This window comes from Cnephaeus nilssonii, assembly GCF_951640355.1.
Source record: "Cnephaeus nilssonii genome assembly, chromosome: 4".
NCBI lineage: Eukaryota > Metazoa > Chordata > Mammalia > Chiroptera > Vespertilionidae > Cnephaeus > Cnephaeus nilssonii.
Window position 1 is genome coordinate 105,855,791 of NC_137075.1, and position 24,529 is coordinate 105,880,319.

General features: G+C 42.1%; 1 protein-coding gene across 3 annotated transcripts in view; it reads right to left on the reverse strand.

Annotated features, from left to right (window-relative positions):
- Nucleotides 1–418: 418 nt before the first annotated feature.
- VRK1 (VRK serine/threonine kinase 1) overlaps nucleotides 419–24,529 on the reverse strand; it is a 59,061-nt gene continuing 34,950 nt past the window's right edge. For 2 of the 3 annotated variants that reach the window (XM_079768759.1, XM_079768760.1), the window contains exons 4-13: nucleotides 22,985–23,054; nucleotides 21,884–21,971; nucleotides 17,783–17,891; nucleotides 17,577–17,669; nucleotides 15,499–15,631; nucleotides 14,642–14,762; nucleotides 14,034–14,092; nucleotides 11,635–11,813; nucleotides 5,671–5,761; nucleotides 419–847 (exon numbers count right to left, since the gene is read on the reverse strand). In XM_079768759.1, coding sequence (XP_079624885.1) covers nucleotides 822–847; nucleotides 5,671–5,761; nucleotides 11,635–11,813; nucleotides 14,034–14,092; nucleotides 14,642–14,762; nucleotides 15,499–15,631; nucleotides 17,577–17,669; nucleotides 17,783–17,891; nucleotides 21,884–21,971; nucleotides 22,985–23,054 — 969 coding nt within the window. In that variant the 3' untranslated portion in view covers nucleotides 419–821. The remainder of the gene's footprint in view (nucleotides 848–5,670; nucleotides 5,762–11,634; nucleotides 11,814–14,033; nucleotides 14,093–14,641; nucleotides 14,763–15,498; nucleotides 15,632–17,576; nucleotides 17,670–17,782; nucleotides 17,892–21,883; nucleotides 21,972–22,984; nucleotides 23,055–24,529) is intronic. The other variant, XM_079768761.1, reaches the window with a different exon arrangement.

Sequence of the window (24,529 nt, forward strand, 5' to 3'; positions counted from 1 at the left end):
GTGTTTGTTTCCAGGGCAACTATAAAAAGTCCACATCTTAAAATTTCTAATCATCAAAACTCTCAACTGTTTGCTTTACTATACAAATATTATATGCTACAAAAAATGAAACTTTTAAGAAAAATAATCTGTGAATGAACAATTAGATATAGAGATAGACACATTAAACAGACAGACAGACAGACAGAAGCTCTAGAGATTTATTTCACAGGGTTTCCTTATGGAAGTGTCTACATATAAACCCTGTGACCGCAGAGCCTGCCCACTTCCATAACTCTTACATAACCTCGCTTGCAAGCATGTGTCCTCGACCAGCCACACGTGCTCATTACCCACCTTTTCTTTCACTCCCTCCCCTTCTCCCTATCTCCTGCCTCATGCAGCAGGTGCTTACATGCTTGTGGGACTGAACAATTCAATGAAAACCAAACACACGGCCACAGCAAACTGAATCTGTATCAAGCAAAAAGACCCCTTTATTTGAAGTTCCGCATTTCCTGAGGAGGAAGAACTCGGCCAAACATGTTGCCCTCTGGGAAATAACCCAACTGGAAAGCGCACATCCCAGCAGTTCTTCTCAGTACCCAGACCTTTCCCACAGCCGGCAGCTTAAAGACTAAACATTCTGAAACTTTATAAGTTAGCCTTTAATAAATTGTACAAAGCATTTATTTCAAACAAAAATTGTTTTTCAAAGACATAGGTATTTCCCTGTTACCCCCACCCACAAGACCCACATGAAAACACGCAAAATAGAAAATGAAGAAAAAGCCGAATGACAGGAAGGAAAGGAAAACTGGCTCACAGCATGTGGTTTACTTCTAGACTCTCTTTCTCCTTTTTGAACCTTGAAGAGAAAACAAAGAAATTTAAAACAGTAATCATTAACTTACAAAAGCAAAAGAACAGAAATATAAGCATTTCCATACATGGTTATTAATATTTTTAATTTTATTCACCATGCTGATTTGTGGAGATGAAATTCATACACAAAAGTATAACTGTTAATGCCCCGAAAATGGCAAAAATATGCTAACAAAGTCTACCTCCAAGTTCCATCGGCTCTTCCACTGGCAAAACAGAGCGACTTCCCGAAGTACATCTCCCAAACTGTATGTACAGTAGGAGCATGAACCTCATACACAGTACAGCAGAACATAAGGACTCATCTCCTTGGGGCACTGACGGGGTTAGGCATATTAAGAAGAGCAGGAAGGTTTATTCTAAAGGTGTTGCCTTTGAAACCTGCTACCTGTGCTCTTCAGGCAGGCGAGCACGGGACTACTCCACAACAGCTCTCCACCAGGAACGAAACAGGGGCCACTGCACAGCCTCTAGGACAGCATCACCTGACACTGGGCTAAGGGACTTACAACAGTTCCCACCCGCCCGCTCCTGGTGGAATAAATCAGCGAGTCTTCATCGAGGGCAGGGAGTGCTGCCTCCCCAAGGGCTTTGTTTCCAGCCACCCCCACACCACCTCCCACGCAAGCACGGCAGTCAGAGGGACGTGGGTAAGGCTGAGCTCCAGGCGTAGATGCCTAGTGCTGCGCTGTGGCCCCGGGTGAGGGCAGAGGGTGGCTCACGATCAATCAATGCCCGCACCAAACAAGGAAGAGATCAATACTTCCTTTCTGAAATGGACAAAATACTGTGAACCTAGTCAAAGTGTCTATCACACATTTCTAATAATGGATAGTGCCTAAAGGTTTTCTGATTACAGATTTATTTAGTCCCTTAACTGGAAGATCAGCAGTTTAAAAAATTAGTGTTTTTTTTATTTTTCCAAATTCTAGTTTCTAGTCAACTGCCATACACTAAATCAGCGACTTCCAACCGGTGGGCTGCAAGAATGTTAAGACATGCAGTACCTGACTATTTAGTCAGGGGCACTGACTCTTTTCCCTTTGATTGTCAATAAGAAAAATGACAAGAGCCAACACAACAACAGCCATCCGGTGTGAATAAATCAAAACTATACCTATTTTTTGGTCAGATCATCAAAAATGTATTTCTGGTGTGCTGCAGAACTTCAGTGATCAGTTTAATGTGTGCTGTGAGATGAAAACGGTTGAAAAATGACTAAATTAAAGCCAATTTCAAAGGTATATGAATATCTTTTTTTTCCTGACACTCAAATACACAGCCTGTAACTCTGGTTAGTTTGAACTGAGTTTTTCTTCCATTTTTGTGATGTAGCCTTCCTTTAAAAGCACCCTGTGACAGGTTTTAGGGTTATAGTTCAAGAATTTCAACATTAACTTGGCATAGAAAACGGAGAGTGCTGTGACGTCTGGGACGGGTGAAACGGGCTATCCCCAGTTCCAGGCCACCGTCAGCACTGGGCACAGCAGCCTTTCCATGCACTGTCTGCAGCCACACACTAAGCACGCCAAAGCTCACACGATTACAGCCGTGTTCAAGCAGTACTGTCCCACTAACGTTCTAGTTTGACTGTCACTCTTAAATTAAACACCATTGCTGCTCACCCTCTTCTATCTAGATTTAAAGTTCAATGCCATCACCACCTGGAATTTACTATGTAATCAGTATATGCAACTTAGATACTTTGCTGCACATATCAATTCCTAATAATCAATTCTGATTGCTGCAAAGTCAATTTCTCATCTCTTTAAAAAATATACTCATTTTCATAATACGCTACTACTGGTAAAAGTTCTAATCACAAAACAAGTATGTGAGAGATTTAATATTTGAGAAATAAAATATACAAATTTGGAAATAGCCTTCTATGATTTTAATAATGAAGAAGGAAAAACAAATGGGAAATGTCCATGTATGTAGGGTGCCCTTAAAAAATACCTCTTTTTTAGACTAGAATATAGATATTCAAGAGGTAAATATAAATCATGCTTTCATCAAAGAATCCTCAAGAATGATCCAAAATGCAAGACACTTCAAAACTAAAACTAAAAAGCACCCACAAGACTACTGTTGTGTACTGACCATTCTAGGAACAGTAGGGACAAAGTACACCAGCCATAAATATCATGGTGGCATTAACTAATTGCTAGTCCAATTCTGAAATACTGGCATGATTTTGAAATGCCAGAATACACATGGTTTTTATAAGGCTTACCATTTTGTGGAGGAAAGAAATTACTTGCAGCAAATAACCAAATGTTCTCAATTGGTAAAAATTACGCCTTGCATAAAAATAAAAGGATTAGGGCCTCTGTTCTTCTTGAAAATCGCCTGTTACCCCCTCTCCTTTTTTGAGAAAACCCACACAATACACACTTTGAAAGCTTTCAGAATGTGTTCGTACACAATAGACCCCCAACCAGTCGAAATGAGTTTAGGTGTATCAAGAAAATTATACACGTTTTAAAATGGTCTAAATAGATATTAAAGGAAAGCTGCTCCCATTTTGCTAGGCACAGCATTCTGAAAGATCACACAGTGAGAAAAATCTCTCACCATATTGTAAACCATAAATTGTGTTTGAAAATAAAATTGTTAATGAAGAAACTGACATTTCTAAAGCTGCTGTTGGAGGTAACCATTCTTCAAACACATTTATGACACAAAATCTGAAAGCTCTAAAACAGTATTCAGTGGATTGGATTACTTTTTTTAAAAATCAAATGTAATAATGTGCCTTCTTCAAGTTTCTTTAAAGGGATGAATACAAATATATATATATTTTCCTGTGCATTTAGTTTTTTGGGTGTTTTTTTGTTTGTTTGTTTTTGTTTTTGCTAGAAGCAGTAATATTTCACCATCTCGGGTGATATTTCTCTTATTTTTGAATATTTAGATAGTAAAATACCTTAACTAGCCTTTTACTTTAGGAAAAAAATGAATTACAATGGGAAAATAGACAGCATTTAAGTAAAGCAATTCCGAGTTTATGTGAATAAGGCCGAATCTGATTATTCTTTATCTGCTTTTTTATACCAAAAAAATGGCTGGATTGTTCTCCTTAAATTAGCATGGGATTTACTCTCCTTTTGTCATTATTAAATAAACCAAAAAAACAATATATTTTCTCACAGTAAAAAAGGTATCAGTATAGGACCTCTGATTAAAATTGTAGGTACAGAAACTTATTTGTAATTATGGCCCAATTTAAAATCTTTTAGGTATGAAGACAAACCCCTCCGATGCTCAGCCAGCAGAGCCCAGGTGACATGACTCCAGGCAGTGGAGAGGCCGAGATCCGGACCTAAAAGGGTGTCAACCTTACCAACACTGAGGGCCGCGCCTAAACTGAAACCGCCAGGGGAGAACCTAAGGGGGCTTTTAAGGAAGACTGCTGCTCTGTCTTCATAAATGCTGATGAATTTACTCCCACTCACTGCCGGCTGAGACAGGCCTGGGTGCTGCTCCTCAGCTCCTCACTTCCTAACAACAAAATGAACAGGCGGGAGGAGGGAGCCCCGGAGAGCGGAGGGCGGCGGAGGGGAGACAGGGCATTTTCAGACCCGGGGCACCCAGAGCGAAGGGACACTCGCTCTCCAGACACCCCGTGTTCTCTGAGTAAACCCAGGCAGACCTCTGGAAGCTCTCCCCAGAACACACAGTGAAGAGGAGGGGGATGGAATGGGCAGAGTGGCCCTCCTGGCAAGTCAAATCGCTGCCTCCGCAGCGGCCCTGGGCCGGGGCAGAGGGGAGGTGCAGCGCGCCCCGACCTGGCCCAACAGAGCCTGGCGCCTTAGTGAAACGTGACTAACATCAGCCTTCCCACGAGAAACCAAGGGCAAGGCAACACTAACCCAAGGGCCCAGGAGAGCGGGCAGTAGCCAGCATAGCGTCAAAGGAACCGGAACCTGGGGCAGGTTTCCCTTCCCTGGCCACCCAAAGCCTGCCTGCCTGCCCCTCAGAGGAAGCCCCCCTGCCCGGCCGTGCAGCCGTGGCCTCGCTCAGGTTAGCTCCGACCCGCTCCGCCGGCAGCAGTCTGTGAGGCACCGGGTGACTTTACGCCCTGCTTTCTGAAAAACGACGGTGCACGGCTTTCATCCTTGCATCCTAAGTTGTAGAGAGAGAAAGGCCGGCATTTTGTGGGAATGACCAGGCAGCGCAGGCGAGCGGAGCGGGGGGCTGAGGGAAGCGCAGGAACTAAGGACTGACCCCTGGCCTGGACACGCGCTCCCCTCCAAACCACGCGTGGGAATGGAAAGAAAGGCCCGAGAGTCAGGAGTGCTGGTCTCTAAAGCCACCCCCTTCTCAACGACTCGGTCGTTTTTGTTTAATCCTCACCTGAGGAGACGTTTGATTTTTTAGAGGGAAAGAGAGAAACATCAGTGTTTGCCTTCCATCTGTGCCCCCACCGAGGATCAAACCCACAACCTATATGTGTCATGACTGGAAATCGGACCCACAACCTTTAGGTGTACGGGACGACGCTCCAAGCAACAGAGCCACCCGGCCAGGCGCCACAACTCTGCCATGTGAACGCTCGGGGTCTTGGGCTCCACAGCTGCAAAATGAGAGCGCTCCGGTGCCCACTTCGTGATCCCTGTGAGCAGTAATAACACTCCGCTGTACCAAGCCACTGTGGCACACACTGCACAGATGGAAGACCTTCCCCACCACACTGCATTACGAGGTCGAATGTGATGACCTGAACAGCGGAGTCCTACCAGCGGAAGGAAAGGAAACCTCGTTAACGCGCGGAGAGAGGTCGCAGCGAGACCGTCCACTTACGCGTCTGCATGGCTTCCTCCGTGTGCGCGTCCGAGCACTCCATGTCTTCAGCACCTGCCTCTGTGCGCTTCTCCGCTTCCTTCTTTCGCTTCTTACATGTGAAAATTTAAAGAGAGAAAGATGTGGTCTGATGGTCAAAGAAGTAACTACTCAAACTCACTGTATGTTAGGATACATGTGAACCTACACAGGTGTGTTGTCAAAATGCACAAAACACAGACACAGGAGCCCCCTTCTCTGAGGGCACACGTTCCAGATCCTATACACAGTGTGCTACGTTTCCCCACAGATACACGCCTTTCCACTTACAGGGAGCACCTGACGGCTTCTCCTTGGCACATCCGAATTGCCGCACCACCACTCTGGCGTTTTGGGGCCATTAGTAAAATAAGGGTGACCTGAGCGAGCACTGTGATACTGTGACAGCTGGTCTGATAACCCAGAGGGCCACGGGGTGACTATCGGGTGTGGAAATGCTGGCCAATGGGATGGCTCACGCTTCGGGCAGGATGGCAATAGTTCATGCTACTCAGAGCAGAGGGCAAGGTAAAGCTTGTTTATTTCTGAATTTTCCCATTTAGTATTTTCAGGCCATGGCTGACTGCAGGTAACTGAACCGAGGAAAAGAGAAATATGGATGGGGGGCTACTATACACAACTTCAAGGTAGTGGGGGCCTAAGGGAAGGGGGGCAAAGACAATGGGATTAGAGAGCCTTCAACTGTTCAGTTAGCCTGAAAGGTGGGTCTGTTTGCTGTTACCCCCTCTAACTTACGCTTCACACAGTTCGTTATGGAAAGGTGCATTTTAGCCCTCAGGACTGCTGATACGGAAACTCTCTGAAAGCGCAGTGTTTTACAGACTTGGCATCACCCCTCTCTGAGGCCAGTGATATTTATTCTCCCATTTTGCAGTGTGATCTGTGGGGGTATATTTTCTTCTGGAATATGTTTATTACAAGTTTAAAAGGGCCAAAAACCTTACTGTAAGGAAGGATCTTAAAAGTACACAGGCCTCCTAAAGTCTCAGAAACGGTTGGTTTTCCCACCATTCTCTCAGGCCTTTCCTATTTTCGACTTATTTTTCCAGTTGAGTGTGACTTAGGAGAGTTAATGTTTATATTCTGTCACCATCCATTCTTCCCAACTGTTCATTCAATTCCTTATTATTATTTTCCAACACTATACTATTTTCTACCTAGTCCATCCCTGTGTAAAGTTTTTAAATCACCTAACATCTCTACATGTAAGTATAACTATAGAAGGACCTTAGAAGTAATTTAAAACTTTGCATTTTGCATATAACTTTATTCCATGTAGTCTCAAATTTAAATGTGTTAAAATGCAAATGAAAACTCAAAGCTTCTCTAGGTTGCCTAAAATAAGTGTGTATCATGTAGGGACTCATCTGATACTTCGCAAGTTTCACAGATTCACATGGCATCAGAATGTCCTCATTTATATTTCCTAACAATTAGCATGAAGTTGAACCTCATCTGAGAACCTTCCTTGCTTCGGGCCATTGTGCGTGTGGCTATAAGAGTGTAATACCTGCTGACAGCACATTGTTCTTCCCCCTAATGGCAACCATGGCTCTGTTCCGAAGAGAGCTGCGCAGGGAAGCCCAACTCCGCTCAGACCACATTATCTTAACCCTCCCAACGGTCAGAAGTGCTGTTATCCCCGCGTTACAATTAATCCCACTGTTCCCACCGATGCTGCCGGCGGCTGGGGAAGACTGGGGCTCGGAGATACCGGGCTGCTGAGGAAAAGGTTCACAAATACAAACCTAAGGAGCGCACTGAGCTTAGGAAACGCAGAAGCAGCGGTCGGTCGCGGAGCAGCTTTGTGGAAGGAGGGACCCTTCTCAAAAAGAGCTGCCCGAGTGGCTGCGGCTTCCTGCCACTGACGAGGAGGGGCAGTGCCTCCCAGCCTCCCTTCCCAAAGTGTCGCTCCGTGATTACCATCCCGGCCCTGCTGGGCTGAACAGATTGGTTCGATAATTACACACAATAACTGCAGTGGGCAGGTAACCCTCCGCCGGCACGGGCAGCTCCCCTGTGAGGGCTTCCATATGCAAACGGCACTGATGGAGTGCATTAGGGGCCTCCTCCCTCCGGCGCGCAGGCCTGATTAACGCCGGCCAAGACTCCAAGGTTAGCATGTCAGCAGATTCGTGATGCATTAGGCAGGAATAAACACAGACACTTTTGTTCGTCCGGACCAGAATTAAGGAGGAATATTTCAGTCCTATATTGCTTTCCGCACCGGAGAAAATGCTTTCTGCAGGTTTAGGAGGGCAGATTTCTACACGCTCATCATACAGGGAGCCATCCAATACATTCTACCCAAGAACCCAGTGCATTCATCTTATTTTCAAGCTTGTTTAATAAAAAGGAGCTTCCTTCATCTCCATGCAGGTAAATGACACGGGAATGAAAATCAGACAGTATTCAACCGACAAGAGAGACACCTGTGTCTTCAGCCGTGGCACCAGGTTAGGCCCTGACTTCCATTCACCCGCCTTCAGCTGGCATCTCCTGCCCAGCTTTCCTGACAATGGATGCCATGTGGATAGGAAGAACCAACAGTCCACAGACTACGGTCTATTTTTTTTCCCCAAGAACAAAAACCTTCAAGTTTAATGGTATCTAAGTACAAATTGCCAGTTATAAGGCAGCCGCAGGGATAAAGTACAGCATGGGGAATAAAGTCAGTAAGACTGCAGTGACTATGGATGGTGTCAGATAAAAACTGGGTAGAAACCTCGCTTCATGCCATTGTTGATCAATTCTTCCGGGTGTTACCATACAGGATATCTGCTAGGAACATAGAGAGAAACATGTGCTGAACTGATTACACCTGCCCCTTTCCAAAAGAGAACTGAGTCTGCGAAATAAAAAGAACATATATATTTTTTTCTTGGTTTTTTCCTAAACTTACTGTGGTAGTGATTTCACAATATATTTAAGCCAAAGCATTATGCTGTACCCCTTAAACTTATACAGTGTTGAATGCCAATTTTATCTCAATAAGACTGGAAAGACTAAAAATAAAAAGTAAGGCATGAGCAAAGATTTTTATAAACGTAAATGCTGTCAGACAAAATCAGCTGAGTTGCAGGAAGCAGTGTGTAATGAAGAGAGTCAAGACACTTCAGTTCTGAAGCTTCACTGTGTAAGTCACATGACCTCTAAGGCCCTCAGAAATCTAAAAATGGATTTTCAAGAAATGAATAAGTTCCAAAACAAAACTACAGCTGGACACGGATTATCTGAATAATGTATCTGAAAAAAACTTTAAAAATTATAACAAAAAGAGGAGTGCGAAAATCCGCTAATTATAAAGATTAATACTATAGTTTCTATAATCAGAGAATCCTATTGAGCTCTGAGCTTCCTGGTAACCAGAGCAAAGAGCGCCATCCTGATTGCATGCCCCTCGCTAAAGAAGAAAGGGAATTCTAATTTCTCAAAAGAGAAGCTTTTCCTTCTCGGGAGCCCCCAACTTCTCAGCCAGTGCAGCGCTGCTTTTGCCAGTGTTAGACATGTGGCACTTACAATGTATTTGGGAAAACTGTGCTAGGGCTTTAAAAAAAGAAGAAAAAGAGAAGTTTTTAAAAAAAACTGGTCTGGTCCAATTTTTTTCACTTTTATAAACAAAAAAGACAAAGGGCCAACACAGTTAATAACTCATCTACATAGTTACATGGCTATCAAGCAGCTTCATGATCGTACTTAATCCTAGCTTTTACTAATTTCTTTTTAATACCAAGAATAGCCCTGTGTCAGCCATGAAGACAAAAAATAAAGGAAAATATAAAATGAAGCAGTAAACTAATAAAGGAGACCTAACAGCTCAACTTGGTATTCATATATTCCCTCTACATGAAGCTTTAGGCATGTAGGGCATGATCCGACAGGACTTTTCCAGCCTTCTGAACTACCCAAGGACACAGGGGATAAGGCACAGATGTTAGCTCTGCAGCAGACTGACCTACTCAGCTGTAAAGTCAGCCAACCTGCAGAAACCAAATTTCTCCAGCACACAGGTCCAAACAGCGATTTGCAAAGAAGGGAATGGCACTGGACGAGTTCTCACTGCAGCAGAGATCTTTACTTCTCAATCAGCTAAATTTTAGGAAAAACACTCTAGAAGCGAGCTATAAATATAACGTAAAGAAATCTGTCCGGCACACGAGGATGCACGCTGTGTGTTTACCCATGTATGCAAACTGTAAGTTACTGCCTCACTGAAATTCCATCAGGCTTCCAGGCCATCCCTCCATCTCAAAGCTGAATGTAGCTGTTAGCACACTTGTTGACCACAAAACTGAGCAGACGCAATTAACACAAAACTTGCAGAGGAAAATGCCTATGGAGATGAAATGTATAATTTTCGATTCTGCGATGAAATTAGAGACCTACTATTTGCCAAAAAGTCAAATTCATGATCCAATTTCAAAATTTCAATCTAGGAAGAATTATAAAAATCTTTTAATTTGCTGTTTCTTGTTTTAAAGACATAATTTGTTTTAACCCTTTTCCTCAATAGTTTGGAATGCGCATTCCCCAAGGAAGCTGCTGGAGCTTTCAGAGTTAACGACAGTAAGACTGGGCACTAATGTAAACACTATCTTCTGAAAGTAGTTTTCCTTTTCCATACAAAAGCAGATGACACATTTTATTAAATGATTTCAAATTACAAAGGAAATCAATGTCAACAATTAGAAATAATCAATAAACCAAAAAGTTAATGCATACCTGCAAAACCTAAATATTACAGTGATATCAGGAGTTATTTACATGGCTGCATAATACTTTCCCATAAAGTTCACTATTTAACATTTCTCTCTTAAAAAGTAATCCCCTTATATGCATATACACCACTTTATATAATGGCATTTCGGTAAAGAGCAAAATCATATTCAAATGGTAAACATATCAACAAACAAGAACTTTCAAATGGTAATTTTTCAAATACCAATTTCCAAATAATAAAGACTTTGATCACACCAACAAATAAGAAAAAAGTGAGAAACAAGATCAACCCTAGGGGCTGACTTGAAAAACCCAACAATACAAACTGAGCTGAGTGCCCCTACCAAAATCCCTCTGCCAGGTACCACTATCCCAAGCTAGAATCGCTTGAAAAAATTTAATCACTTACTACTGTACATAATCTATATATATAAAGCCTAAGCAACCGTTACAACTGACCGACCAGTCAACCAGTCGCTATGACGTGTACTAACCACCAGGGGGCAGACGCTCAATGCAGGAGCTGCCCCCTAGTGGTCAGTGTGCTCCCACAGCCAACCTCCCGTGGCTGGCCAACCTCCCGCAATCCCTCCCCCGCCAGCCCTGATGGGCCCCGATCGGGACTGGGCGAGATGGCCCCAATCAGCCCCGAATGCCGGCCAGGCTGAGGGATCCCACCTATGCACAAATTCATGCACTGGGCCTCTAGTCTATATATATAAAAGCCTAAGCGACCATTCAACCGTTTGACCGGTAGCTATGATGCGCACTGACCACCAGGGGGCAGACACTCCAATTGGTAGGTTAATATGCTGGCCATGGCTAGCTTGCTGCTGGGGCCCTGTTGGCCCTGAGTCTGGCTCACCTGCACCCTGGACCAAGAGAGGAGGAAGGAGGGAGCCCGATTCCTTGCGGAATCGGCCATGGGTTAGATTGCTGCAATATTAAAATATTTCTTCTAATTAATTTCCTTTCAATGTGCACAAATCCGTGCACTGGACCACTAGTAAATAAATATTCATTTTTTACAACCCTCTATATATTTTTCTTTATCATAAAGAGCTTAGCTTGCCCTTAGATAATGGAGATAAATATTTAATTGCCAACAATCTGTTATTTTCTTTCCTGAGCTACTCACTGAGTTATTCTACTGAATTTGCAATCACAATCTCAGGAAGCCAAAGGATAGTCAAAAACAGAATTCACCTTGGTTGTCGTTCTTGCTTTCAGAGCTCCGTTCTCCAAAGGCCCAAGTTCCAGTTTGCCATCATCCTTGCTTCCTATAGACTTTAGACCTTGCAAAAGAATGTCTTGTAAATTCTGATAAAGGGGCTTCTCATCATAGTCCAGCAATTTCACTGTTTCCAGGTATTTAGCAATTTCATCTAAAAAAAATAACACAATTATTCTGTAATTTTAAAATCACAAATACAATATATTTATCCCTTACTTTGAAGAAAATAACTTGTGTTACAGTAAAATTAGAATTAAAATGGATATTCTGTTAAACGATCTTTTTTCAATTACTTCTTCATTGAAAATTGTGCTTCTGAACTCAGAAAACGTCAGAATAAAAAATATTTTTGAGGTATGATGTAAAAAACATTTTTTAAATTGTGAGACAATAGGAAAAAAGATATACTTAAAATTTAAACATTCACAAAAATAACTGCCATAGTTTTAAAGCTATCAGAAACACACAGGGACCTAGAATATAGATTATGAAATAAAATGTGCTTAAGTACAATAAATATCATAGCCAACTTTTAAAATTTGGGTTCTTCATGTAAATGAGAAATAAAACAAACCAAAAAAAGGCTGAAGAAAGAAGCAAGGCCTGGTTTTCCCCTGAGAGAGAAAAATCACCTGCTGAGTGACAGAAGGTTAACCGTACAGACACAGCACCATAGCCATAAAGAGAAACCTCTCAGCACCGAGAATCCACCTCAGCCTCGCCCTTCCCTGACCTGCAGACTGGTGTACACACTGCCTCACACAGTAGCTCCTGGATGTGTAACTGTCATCTCAAATCCCAACAAATCTAAACCTAAACCCCTGACCTGCCCCTACACCTGCCCCCTGTCGTTTTCCCAGTCGGGGTGACTGAGACCTCCATCCTCCAGCTCCTCAAGCCAGCACTCTTCTTCCCACACCCACACCCACACCCAACCAATCCAGGGCTCCTGCCAGTGCTACATGCACACGCATACACTTCCACTCACTCAAATACTAGTACATATTAAGCATCCATTACGGATCAGGTAAGATTCTAGATACTGGACATACATGAGTTAAAAAGGATAAACAAAACCCTCTTTTCAACTTCTTAATCTGATCGAGGGGATCTATAAGCCTGAAGCATCATCACTGAGCTCGGTCACCTCTGAACACTTCCCTAGGAGAGGAAAATGGCCAGGACGTGCTCTTTCACCACTGTGTTCAGCACAACAGTCATGTGCGCTTTCAGCCAATACAGTAAGGCAAGAAATAAAAGGCAGAGTTGAATGCCAGCTATAGAACAGTTTAGTCACAAACATGATAGTGTGTGTAATAGCCTAGGGAATCCATTTTAAAAAATACTAGAACAGGTAAACATAACAAGGTCACAGAAGCAAGGTAAGTATATAAAAATCTATTCTATTTCTGTATACTAGCAACAAGCAATTGGAAAATATTTTAAAATACATATCCCATAACATCGCATCAAAAGCAGGAAACAATGAAAGATGGGCACGATTTGTTGCAGAGGAAAGTGTAAAACACAGATGAGAGAAACAGACAAAATCGAATGGAGGATTTACCATACTGGTAGACTGGCAGCCTCAATGCTGTAACAATGCTAATGCCCCCAATCAGTCCACAGTCAATGCAACTGCACTCAGAGTCCAGCAAACTGGGGGTGGAGGGGTATGCGTGAAAGTGACAAGGTGATTCTTAAATTTACATAGATATGCTGAAGACCAAGAATAGCCACACAGCAAGGGCAAGTTTAAAGAACAGTGCTGGACGACCTAAACTACTAGATAGCAAGACTTAGGATAAAGCTACCATAACTGAGGCAGTTTGGCCCAAGAAGAGGCTTTTCCTGACTTCCAGACCTCACTCCCTAGCTCCTCCCTACAATGCTAATGGCAACTGGTCAGGGAGGCCATCCCTGCCCACCTATTTCAAACCCAACCCTCCTCCCTCCTTCACTCCCTAGTTCTACCCTGTGCTTTCTTCTTTTCCATTGTACCGACCACATAAGACGCTGCAATGCACTCGTTTCTTCACTGTGTGTCTCTTCCAAACAGAGCGTGAGCTGCATGAGGACAGGGTTGTGTACGTTTTGTTCACTGAGTAGCTCTGGTGCCTAGAAGGGCCCCTGGCACACAATGAAGCCTCAATAAAGAAACAGCTGCGTGAATGAGTGAAATCTGGCTCCCCCGCTGAAAGCAGTAACTGAATGAAGCTCAAGTATCCCTGTAGCCACTTCTTTTTTGATGGGAGCAGGCCCCATTTCAATGATTTCACCTACACTCTCACATTAAGGAATATCCAATGGACTTCATGACTTTCTCTCAGAAAACAAAACCCATGTGAATATATAAGAAGTCTTTTCCTACCTGGCTTATTTTTCTCAGGAAAACATTTGTCCATCAAACCTGCGATATTTTCTCTGTATCTGTTAAAAATTAAAGAATGAGTCACTGTTTGAAGCTTGATGCCATAGAAAGTTATTAATATTTAATAATAGTAAATAGCACACTAAGCAGCACTGTGCTACATCCTAAATATCCTTATAGACATTCTTCTAAAATAAATTGAACAAAAGACCAAGAAACCGCCCTGGCCGGTTTGGCATAGTGGATAGAGCATTGGCCTGTGGACTGAAGGCTCCCAGGATTGATTCTGGTCCAGGGCACATGCCCAGGTTGTAGGCTTGATCCCCGGAAGTAGGCATGCAGGAGGCAGTTGATCAATGATTCTCTCTCATCGGTGATGTTTCTATCTCTCTCTCCCTCTCCCTTCTTCTCTAAAATCAATAAAAATATAGTTAAAAAACAAACAAAACAACAACAAAAAAAACACACAAGAAACCTTACTATTTAACAAGTACTTTCTTATTTCTATTTTAGTATCAGTTAAAGCTACAGTTCCAGTAGAGGAATTCTGACTGGAAAACATTTGCCTTATCATGAGCTTCCCAAAATAATTTGTGAGTCTCCTTTACCTAATTTTGGAATCTCTAACATAGTTAGGATCTTTCAAATTATCCTCCCAAGGCAGGTGGCCGCTGAGCCACTGGACCATGCAGTAACCGAGTATTTCCAGGTCGCCACGTCTTGATGGGGCTGTGAACACAAAAGCAGCAGATGAAGCACACTGAAATCATTTTTAAGGTGCAATTTCAATTATATATAAGCAATAAGGTAAAACAGTCAACTCCACAGTCTTGTTTCTCATAAAATCCTGCCTGCATTTAAAGAAAGTATTGAATATTAGATAGTACAAAGAAATAATTTACCCCCTGGCTAATAATTTATTTTAAAAAACCCAAATTGGCAAACTCCAGAGTTCCAAACCGAGACTATTAATCTAGAAAATAAAATATAAAATAATGCCACATTTAATATTTAAGATATTAAAAATGCTATGAGCTATTAAGAGGCCCAGCGAACTGGGGGGTTTTAGCTCCCCCACAGAAGTGGGCACAGAAAAAAGAAATGACAGCTGAAGAAAGAGACCAACTTATTAACAGGTGACAAGATACAAGTTTACCTGTTATAAAGTTGTAGCTGCATGAAAAACTTAGACTTTTAGGGGGGAAAACAACCAACATTCTGATTAAGTTACAAGCAGCTGAAAAGAAACACTCGCGGCAGCTGACGGAGCCACTCGCTGCTGAGACACTGGCGCTCGGGCTCAGAGAGCGCAGAGGCTGCTGCAGGCGTCCGCCTCCCCTTCCTCCCCGTCCCACTTCGCCCCTTCAACCTCCTCTCCTTAGTTCCTTATGCAGAACAAGGAACCGAATGGGAATCCAGGCGAAATGTTAGCTGTGTATTTCTTGTTCAGCCGCTGCTGACATACCCACGCCATTGTGCGCGTCGATGCTGGTGAATTCAATAGTGCCATCGTGACATCTTTTGGGGTCTTCCTTGTATTCTTTATGACTTCCGTCTGGGCAGTACCGATAAGCAAGGCCGTAATCTACCAGGTACACCTATAAATTTGTAAGCGCAAATTTAAGCCAGGAGACTGACTGCACATCCCCTCCTACAAAACCATACCATAGCACCCAGACAAGGTAGGTCCTGTATGCAAACAACAGCAAAGGCTTACTTCTGAAAGACTCTTTACTTAAAGGAAAGTGTCGGATGACCATGTAACTACAGTACAGACAGTATCACCTGACTTTAATTACTTTCTGGATAAATATGTTATACTTCTCATTAATCTTCAACTGAGCAAGGATTATAAACCCCATACTTCTCCTTACAGTCTGAAAAAAAAAACCTGAGCACAAAGCAAACCATCAGTACATGTCGAGATACAACTGCCACACTCTAGTATAATCCTGCTAACTTAGTTGATACATGATCCATTAGTTGTCTTCATTCCTCTGCTTCTTCACTTGTAAAATAATCAAATATCAATTCACTTCATAAAAGTATTTCAGATTATGATTTAAAAAACTTTTAGATGAGGTTCTTATCTACATTTAAATATTATATATTAAAGTCAAGTCTTCAAAATTAAAGCTACATTTTAATGTTACATACACACACATCTGTGGACATGCACATGTGGGTCTGATTAGCATACAAATCTAATAACCTGGGCTTTCTCTCTGCCAGAGCCTCTATTACATTCCTAGTTCTGGGAACTGTCTCACAAATGTATGCAGCTGGTCACAAGAGGGAAGTGAAGTGAAAATATGGGGATGGATCTAGCACATACATCTAATACTAGAAAAACAATCCCCTCCAAAGCATATGCCCCAAGAATTAGAGAGCTGCAAACGTACTTCCCTAGAAACAAAAGGCAGCATGTTTTAGTCAACCGCAAACTGAAACAGGCTGTACTACTATTTATTATGTTACATAAGTCCGGTCTACTTCAATTAGCAGAATCCTTATCGTTTGGGGTCTTAGTTTTGTTTTGTTTGTTTTTAATCTAAAACAAGATGGCTGGCAATTCTGTGACTGCCTTTAAGATTTCTGCATGACCATGCTTTAGTATAGCAGCTTTCTTCTGTCTATGCATATAGATCCCTATGGCCACCATAAAGGAGACGGGGAGGGGAAGCAAATACATGAGTGACAGAAAAAGAAAGAGGAGCCTAAGTTACAAGGAAAAAATAAGCAAGAAGTTAAAGACAGGTTTGAGGAAAAGAAAAATGAAGTACGGACTACTGCCATAAACACATTTAAAATGTTCAAATAATCTTTTCTCAAACCAGATCAAGTTAGTAGAGAGAACATACAGAATGGAATAAGTACAGTAGCCCAACAGTGAAATGTCAACTAAACCTTACTTACCAAAATCATAGAAACAGCTACAAGAAAATTGTATAGATCCCTTGACTCCAACTAAACTAACTCAAATAAAGGTAAAATAACATTAGCTTTTCTTCTTTCCTTAAAAAGTAAAAATTACAAAGGGAATGTAATAAACTAAAAAGAATGCAAATTTAAATTTCAAACACTAAGGGCATACAAATTTAGACAGCTACGATATTTCTGTAAACCAACTGATTTGAATAATCAACATGTTAAAGACAAAATTTCTCAACAGAACACTTACATTTGATGGATTTCTTGAACAAAGGAAATAAAAACATGACAAAGCAGACAGGCAAACATAATTCATTGGTGCACTATATAATTTTAAGCTTCAACCCCCAAACAGCTATTTGAAATTCATTTTGTATCACAAGCACTTCTTCTGAATATTATTTAGGGCAAAATAGCCAACTTGATAAAGTGCCAACAAATAGCATCAACAATGTAAAATGTTAAATAGAGAAGAGTGTCAAGAAAAAATATTATTATTACCATATCTACTTCAAAAAGTAAAACTTCTGCATGGGTTTGAAAGTTCAAAGCAGCCATATTAGTTTTCAAACAACAGGTTTTAAGTAGTAGAAGTTAAAGTTATAAAACTACCTGGTCTGGATCCTTGCAGCTCAGAAGAAGATTTGAGGCCTTGATATCTCCGTGCACATACTCATGCTCGTGAATATATTCCAGAATATCCAGCTGAAAGCATCACACAGAAGAAGTTAATGCAGTACCCAATACCAACCAGCAGAGGACCAAGCTTCAACACAACAGCTTCACTGGGTAAAACAAGGAACATGTAGCTCACATACAATTCTTAAGCTTAGCTGCAAGACAGTTTTCCGAGAAAACCTCTTGGCATTTGCTTCGTATATCTTCTGAAGGTCGCTCCCAAAGCGATCCATGATCATAAATCTGTAACTGGAGACAAACAAGAAAAGTCAATGGACAAACAGACCCCTGGAAAACGGACTCTGCAGTGAGTACTCCTGTGAGAGTGGCTTTTCAAGGCCACGTTTAGGAAGAAAGAAGAAAGAAAAGGAAAGATAAACATTTGAAACAGTTTCTTCTGACTGTAATTCTCAAGAGCCTCCTCTTGGTCTCATCCAGTAAGAGGAGGCACATGCCATGTAAGATCACGCCCACAGAGAATCCAACAGATCCATTCACAGTAAGGACAAAACCATCTGAGGGAGAAATCACTGGTTTTTTCTGACAGTTAAAGTTAATGTATGTTTCTGGATGTTAGCTTCCTTCCTGTGACAGCTTTTCTCAATTTTTAAGGCACATTTTAGCAATATTAGTACCATTCTGTTTAAATCAAGACTGTCAAAAGATGCTGTATCAATAGCTAAATTCAGCCCGGCCGGTGTGGCTCCATGGTTGAGTGTCGACCCACACACCAAGAGGTCGCTCATTCGATTCCTGGTCAGGGCACATGCCCAGGTTGTGGGCTCAATCCCCAGTAGGGGACGCGCAGAAGGCAGCAAATCGATGTTTCTCTCTCTCTCCTTCTCCCTTCCTCTCTCGGAAATAAATAAAAACATATATATTTTTAATTTTTTTAAATAGATAAATTCAATATGATTGTTTAAATCGTGCAAAAGAACTATACATTAAATACTCAACAGACAAGACTTGGAGAAGAAGAAATATTCTGAAAAAAATGTGAAGATTTTTAGTTTTGCCCTGGCCAGTGTTGCTCAGTGGTTTAAAGTGTCAGCCTTCAGAAAGAGGGGTCACAGGTTCAATTACCAGTCATGTACCTGGGTTGCAGGTTCAATCCCCTGCCCCAGTCAGCATGTGTGCAGGAGGAAACCAATAGATGTGTCTCTCTCACATCAATGTTTCTCTCTCTGTTTCTCCCCCTCCCTTCCACTCTTTCTAAAAATCAATGGAAAAATATCTCAGGTGAGTATTAACAACAACAACCAAAAAAGACAACAAGTCAAATAATAAATTTAGAATTCTACCCATTTTTGTACTAGAAGAGAATTGAAGATCATCTTTTGTGAACATCTTTAATAAGTAACTAATGTCTATGGAGGTAAAGTTATTTGACCAAAGTCATACAATTAGCCAGTGGCAAATGTAAGAGTTCTCAATGCCTTGAACTCTGAGATAATAAAGAGGGAAGAGTAAATTTGACTGCCTAATTCCCTTTGTACAACAGGTTTTCAAAGACTGAGGGATGACCAAGGACACATGCACTTTTTACAAATGAGTGATATGTATACAATTATTATAAAACTAGAGGCCCAGTGCACGAAATTCAAGCACTCGGGGGGCGGGGGGAATGGTCCCTCAGCCCAGCCTGCACCCTCTCGCAGTCCGTGAGCCCTCAGACCTAAGCCGGCAGTCGGACATCCTTAGTGTTGCAGCAGAGGCGGGAGAGGCTCCCGCCACCGCCACTGCGCTCGACAGCCATGAGCCCAGCTCTGGCTGAGCGGTGCTCCCCCTTTTGGAGCGCACTGACCACCAGGGGGCAGCCCCTGCATTGAGCGTCTGCCCCCTGGTGGTCAGTGCACGTCATAGCGACCGATCGTTCCGCAGTTCAGTCGATTTGCATATTAGCCTTTTATTGTATAGGATAATATATGGGTAACAGTAACACAGCCTCTACCGACAGTCTGAAAGAGGGCTGAACCACAATTGCTTAATTCCTGGAAACTTGGATAAACAACGCAAATAATGGGAAAATATGAATCAGTATAAATAATTTAATAATGATCACAGATAACCTTTTTATATAATCCTGATACTGTTTTAAGCACTATATACATATTAATTCAAATCAGTTACAAGGAAAATTAAAGATTTCTGGCACACACAAAAAGGATTTCTGTATCTATACTTTTATAAGAACCAAAATGATTGTTTTTAAGAGATTCAACCTAAAAAGCAAATCAATACCTTAGAGGTGATTAATGCTCCACTTAGGAGACACTTGCCGCCACTTCACGTGACAGAAGAAAGAGGCTGGGAGGCAAGAGAACTACTAGTGAACGGCGCTCTAAGGAGTAAACCCGTGTCTGGTTCCAGAGTGCCTGTGCTCCACAGCACCCTCCGGTCCAAGCCGGGAGTTCTCTCCTGCAGCCCCTGTCAGCTACCTTAGTGCCAACTGGCAACCCCACCACCTCCCCAGGCCTGATCACTTCACAGGAGCCACACACACAGCCCTGTTTAACTGGCTCTCTGCTTTATCACAAAATAAGTGGTAAGACTGTATAAGACAAAATGTGCTATGATAGAGTGGGCACCTTTAAGAAAAAGCACCAGTCCCAAACCAAAAGAAGAAAGGGAGGAAGGAACAGAGGGAGAGAGGAAAAGAGAGAAGAAGGGGAAAAGGGAGGGAAGGAGGGAAATGATATGATGACTGCAACTAACATTTTTTTTAATATATTTTTATTGACTTCAGAGAGAGATAAAAGCATCAATGATGGGAGAGAACCATTTATCGGCTGCTTCCTGCACGCCTCCTACTGGGAATCGAGCCCACAACTCGGGCATGTGCCCTTGACCGGAATTGAACCTGGGACCCTTCAGTCTGAAGGCCGACACTCTATCCACTGAGCCAAACCAGCTAGGGCTCAACTAACATTTATTGAGCACATTCTCTGTGCCAGAACAACCCCCTTACGAATTATGTTTCAATTTCATCTTCACAGTAACGCCATAAAGTACTATTATCCCATCTTAACTTAATCAATCCTTCATCTATACTATTTCTCCAGAAAATTCCATAAAAATATACTCTTGCTCCAGCAAAACCATACGTAACAAAATATAATCTATCACATTTTGGGGAAATCCTAAGAGGTGCATGGTTCCAGAATCAGAACCTCCAAGGAGACCTCCACTCCACCTTTTCCACCCGAGCCCAGGTCTGGCTGGCATTCCGTCCCCTCCCACACAGCCACGTGCTTCCCCACGCCCATCAGTGACCGCCTCGCATGCCGGAAACTGGTTTCAGACAGACCAGATGAAACTGACCAAGAAAACAGGACAGGAAGTCTGCCACCAGACTCCCAAGGGTTTTCCTGGCCAGGAAACTGAAGCTCACAGAAGCAATAGCAATTTCTGCTGTGGGTACTGTCTGTATACGAAGCGTAGAAATGGGCCACCACCTGAGACCATATGACAGGGAGCAGGGCAAGGATGAGAAGGACAAAGGGACAAGAAAAAGGAACCTGGGCCCTTGATAATTACGTAAGAGAGCTGAGTCAACGTCTCCTTTATTTGCAGATAAAGACAGTCAAACCCCTTCCACACTAAATCTATTCTTCAAATCTCAGCTTCCAGCCTTCTTCCATGAAGTGCCATTCAAATATTTAAGAAGTATTGTTTATGCATCAAACTGCGGAGATTTTCTCCTACTCTACTATGCCAACAATATTCTCTACATTCTCTGAACTCCTAAGACCCATAAGAGTCACAATCACAGAATTTAGCACTAAACTGTTCTCATTGTTTCATACATGTTTCATTTCGTCTTTCTCACCAGCCAGACTGAAACCTCATAAAAAGCAATCCTCTCTGTGGGCAGCTTACACATCGAACATAAAACACCAAATTAAAAGGATCCATTTCACATAAAGGACAGGAAGTTTGTGTTTGCTTGTTTATTTTTAAAGACAAAAAGATGCCAGGCACATCGGGCTCTGTTCCTACTTGTCATCGGGGTTCCAGGCAGCTGTGCCCACACTGTGCACGGCCCCGGACGAGCGGTGCCCCCTGACAGGGCACGGCAACCCGCTGCTGTGGGAAGCAGAGGGCAGCTGCCGCGCACACTCCGCAGCCCAGAGGAGGCCGAGCAGGTGCTGGAAGTGCTCAGAGTGTAATTCTAGGCTAAACCAGCTACACAGTGAATGCTCAAAAGATAGAAGAGGAAAACAAAACGTGTGTATTTTTACCTTTTTCCATTTTTATCATGTAGACCAGACCCCCAATACTTAGGAACACCCAGGTACTTCAGTTTATGGGTATGAATCCATTTCCGAACTAAAAATCAAAACAGATGCTTGTGATTTCAATTCTGTTAGACATAAATAATCTTTTAAATCATTATGAGAAAAATGTACTTATATGCATAATAAAATTTCACTTTTATTTATTCATAAAGGAAACAGTATTTTATGACCCACACATAAACAGTAATTCGAAACATTTTTATTAACCCACAATATCTTGTTATCCTGCCCTAAACACTGTCTTTACAATGAAAAATTTGCAGAAGACATTCTTAAAAAATTCAAACCACAGAGCTGTGGTTGCAATTCATATCCCTAATTATATAAATGTTTACTTGCTTCCACAGAAAGACTTCTTTTTTATCCCAATCTACAAGTTCAATGCCTCATCCTCAAAGCCCTCAACCAGGAAATAAAGCTCCGGGAGAGGTGGGAGGCCTCCCTGAGATTGCCAGGCCGATTCCATCCTCCCAGGAGGCTGCCTGGGGTCTTAGGTGGGGCGGAGGGGGTGGGATGAGAGGGGAGGGAAGGAAAAGAGAAAGGAGGACAGAGGAAGGAAGGGAAGGGTCTAGAGTAGCTATAAGAGGCCCTGCTCCTTAACTCAATAATCTACTCTGTTTCATCAATTATGACACCCCAACCCCACCCCTGGTTATGTTCTCCAGAATTAAAATATATATATATATATATATATATATTAATTCTGGAGAACGTGTGTGTGTGTATATATATATATATTCACACCCCCAGAAAGATTCAGAGATCCTTGAGCCATACTCATGGATTAGGGTTTTTTCTCAATGTTTCACATTTTCTAAATTATACATCATTACTAACTTTAGTCTATATATCAATACAGGTAAAATCTTATAATAAACTCATTAAGAGATCAGAATTCTTTCATACAAACCTCATGTAAATAGAACATGCTTATAAAGTAACGAAGAATCCTAATATGAGATGCAATGCCCTAGTCTTAGCTTAAGCAAAATGAAACAAGCAGTGGTCACGGTGAGGTACAAACGCAGGCGCTGTGTTTCTTACTTTGCTCTGGTTTGGCAGCTCGCTGGTAGAACTTTAATTCAGTAAAAAGCGGTCCATTGTCACTGGGTTCCTTGAAACACAGGCATCAGTTAGTACCAGCAGTTGTCAAAATTACTGTTATTTTCAGCAAACTTTCAAAACAGACTATCAATTTTTCTTATCAAACAATGTAGTTTTGATACTTAAGTTTATAACTATATTTAAGATTAATTCAAACTCTTTAGAAATGTTTCAAATATTCTCAGAATAGTCTATATTTTATTTCTCTCCAGTTCTAATTCTTTAAGTGATAAATTATACAAAATTAGACATATGGCTCAATCTTTGCAAAAGTTTAAGAAAAATCTTTAAATTTATTTTTATCTTTATTTAGCTTTCTTTTAAGGAAAGATGAGCAACCATGTTAATTGTTTCAACAAGAGGCCACAACATATTTCTGAGATTCAATAAAATGTCAACAACTGACTTTAACCAATTAGTGGCAAAAATCCCTTTCCTTTTGTGTTTCTCCTGACCATCATACATAGTTTATCAGGACTGACGGAAGCCGGCCTTCCCATGAAGAATATTCTGAAACTGCAGAGAGAAGTACTGGCCATTTAACTGCAGCCTCTCCTTTCGGACACCGATTCCCATGTAGCAAACTAAAGGACCCTACAATTTACTTCCCACGTGACAATGTAAAGTCAAGAGGAGCTCTGGCCGGTGGCCCGGTTGGTTGGAGCGTCCTCCGATGCACCAGAAGGTTTGGAGTTCAATTCCTGGTCAGTTGCGGTTTGATGCCTGGTGGTGGTGCATACAGGAGGCAACTGGTCAATGTTTCTCTCTCACATTGGTGATTCTCTCTCTTCTCTCTTCTCTCTCTCTCTCTCTTTCTCTCTCTCTCTGTCTCTGTCTCTGTCTCTCTCCTCTCTCCCTCCCTACTTCCCCCCCCCCTCTCTTCCCCTCTCTAAAATCAATAAAAACATATCCTTAAGGATATAAAAAAATTTGGCCCTGGCTGGTTTGCCTCAGTGGTTAGGGTGCTGGCCCTCAGACTGAAGGGTCTTGGGTTTGATCCCCGGCCAAGGGCACGTACCTTGGTTGCAGGTTCCCCAGCCCCAGTAGGGGCATGTGTTGGAGGTAACCACTCGATGTTTCTCTCTCTTTCTCTCCCACTCCTCCCTCCCTTCCACTTTCTCTAGAAGTCAATGGAGAAAAAAATATCCTCAGGTGAGGATTTTTAAAAATAGTAAGTAAATAAAACCACTCTAGACGCACAGTTCTAGTATCTCAGATTTCCTGTAATTCAGAAAAACAGGAATCCAAGTTAAAGTACTTACAGAAAAACTACTAAGCCAATCTGCAGTCAGGCAGGACCTAGCTAAGACTGAGCCTTCAGCAGCAAATAGGAGACACACAGGACACTTGGATCAGTACCGGCAAATAACCTGGCCTGGGTGTTACTGGTCAGTGTACTTCCTCAGCCCAGCCTGCGGAGAGTATCACCACCTCTAGCCATATGCCAGGGGTGAACGCCAAATCACTAATTTTCAGTCTCAGTAC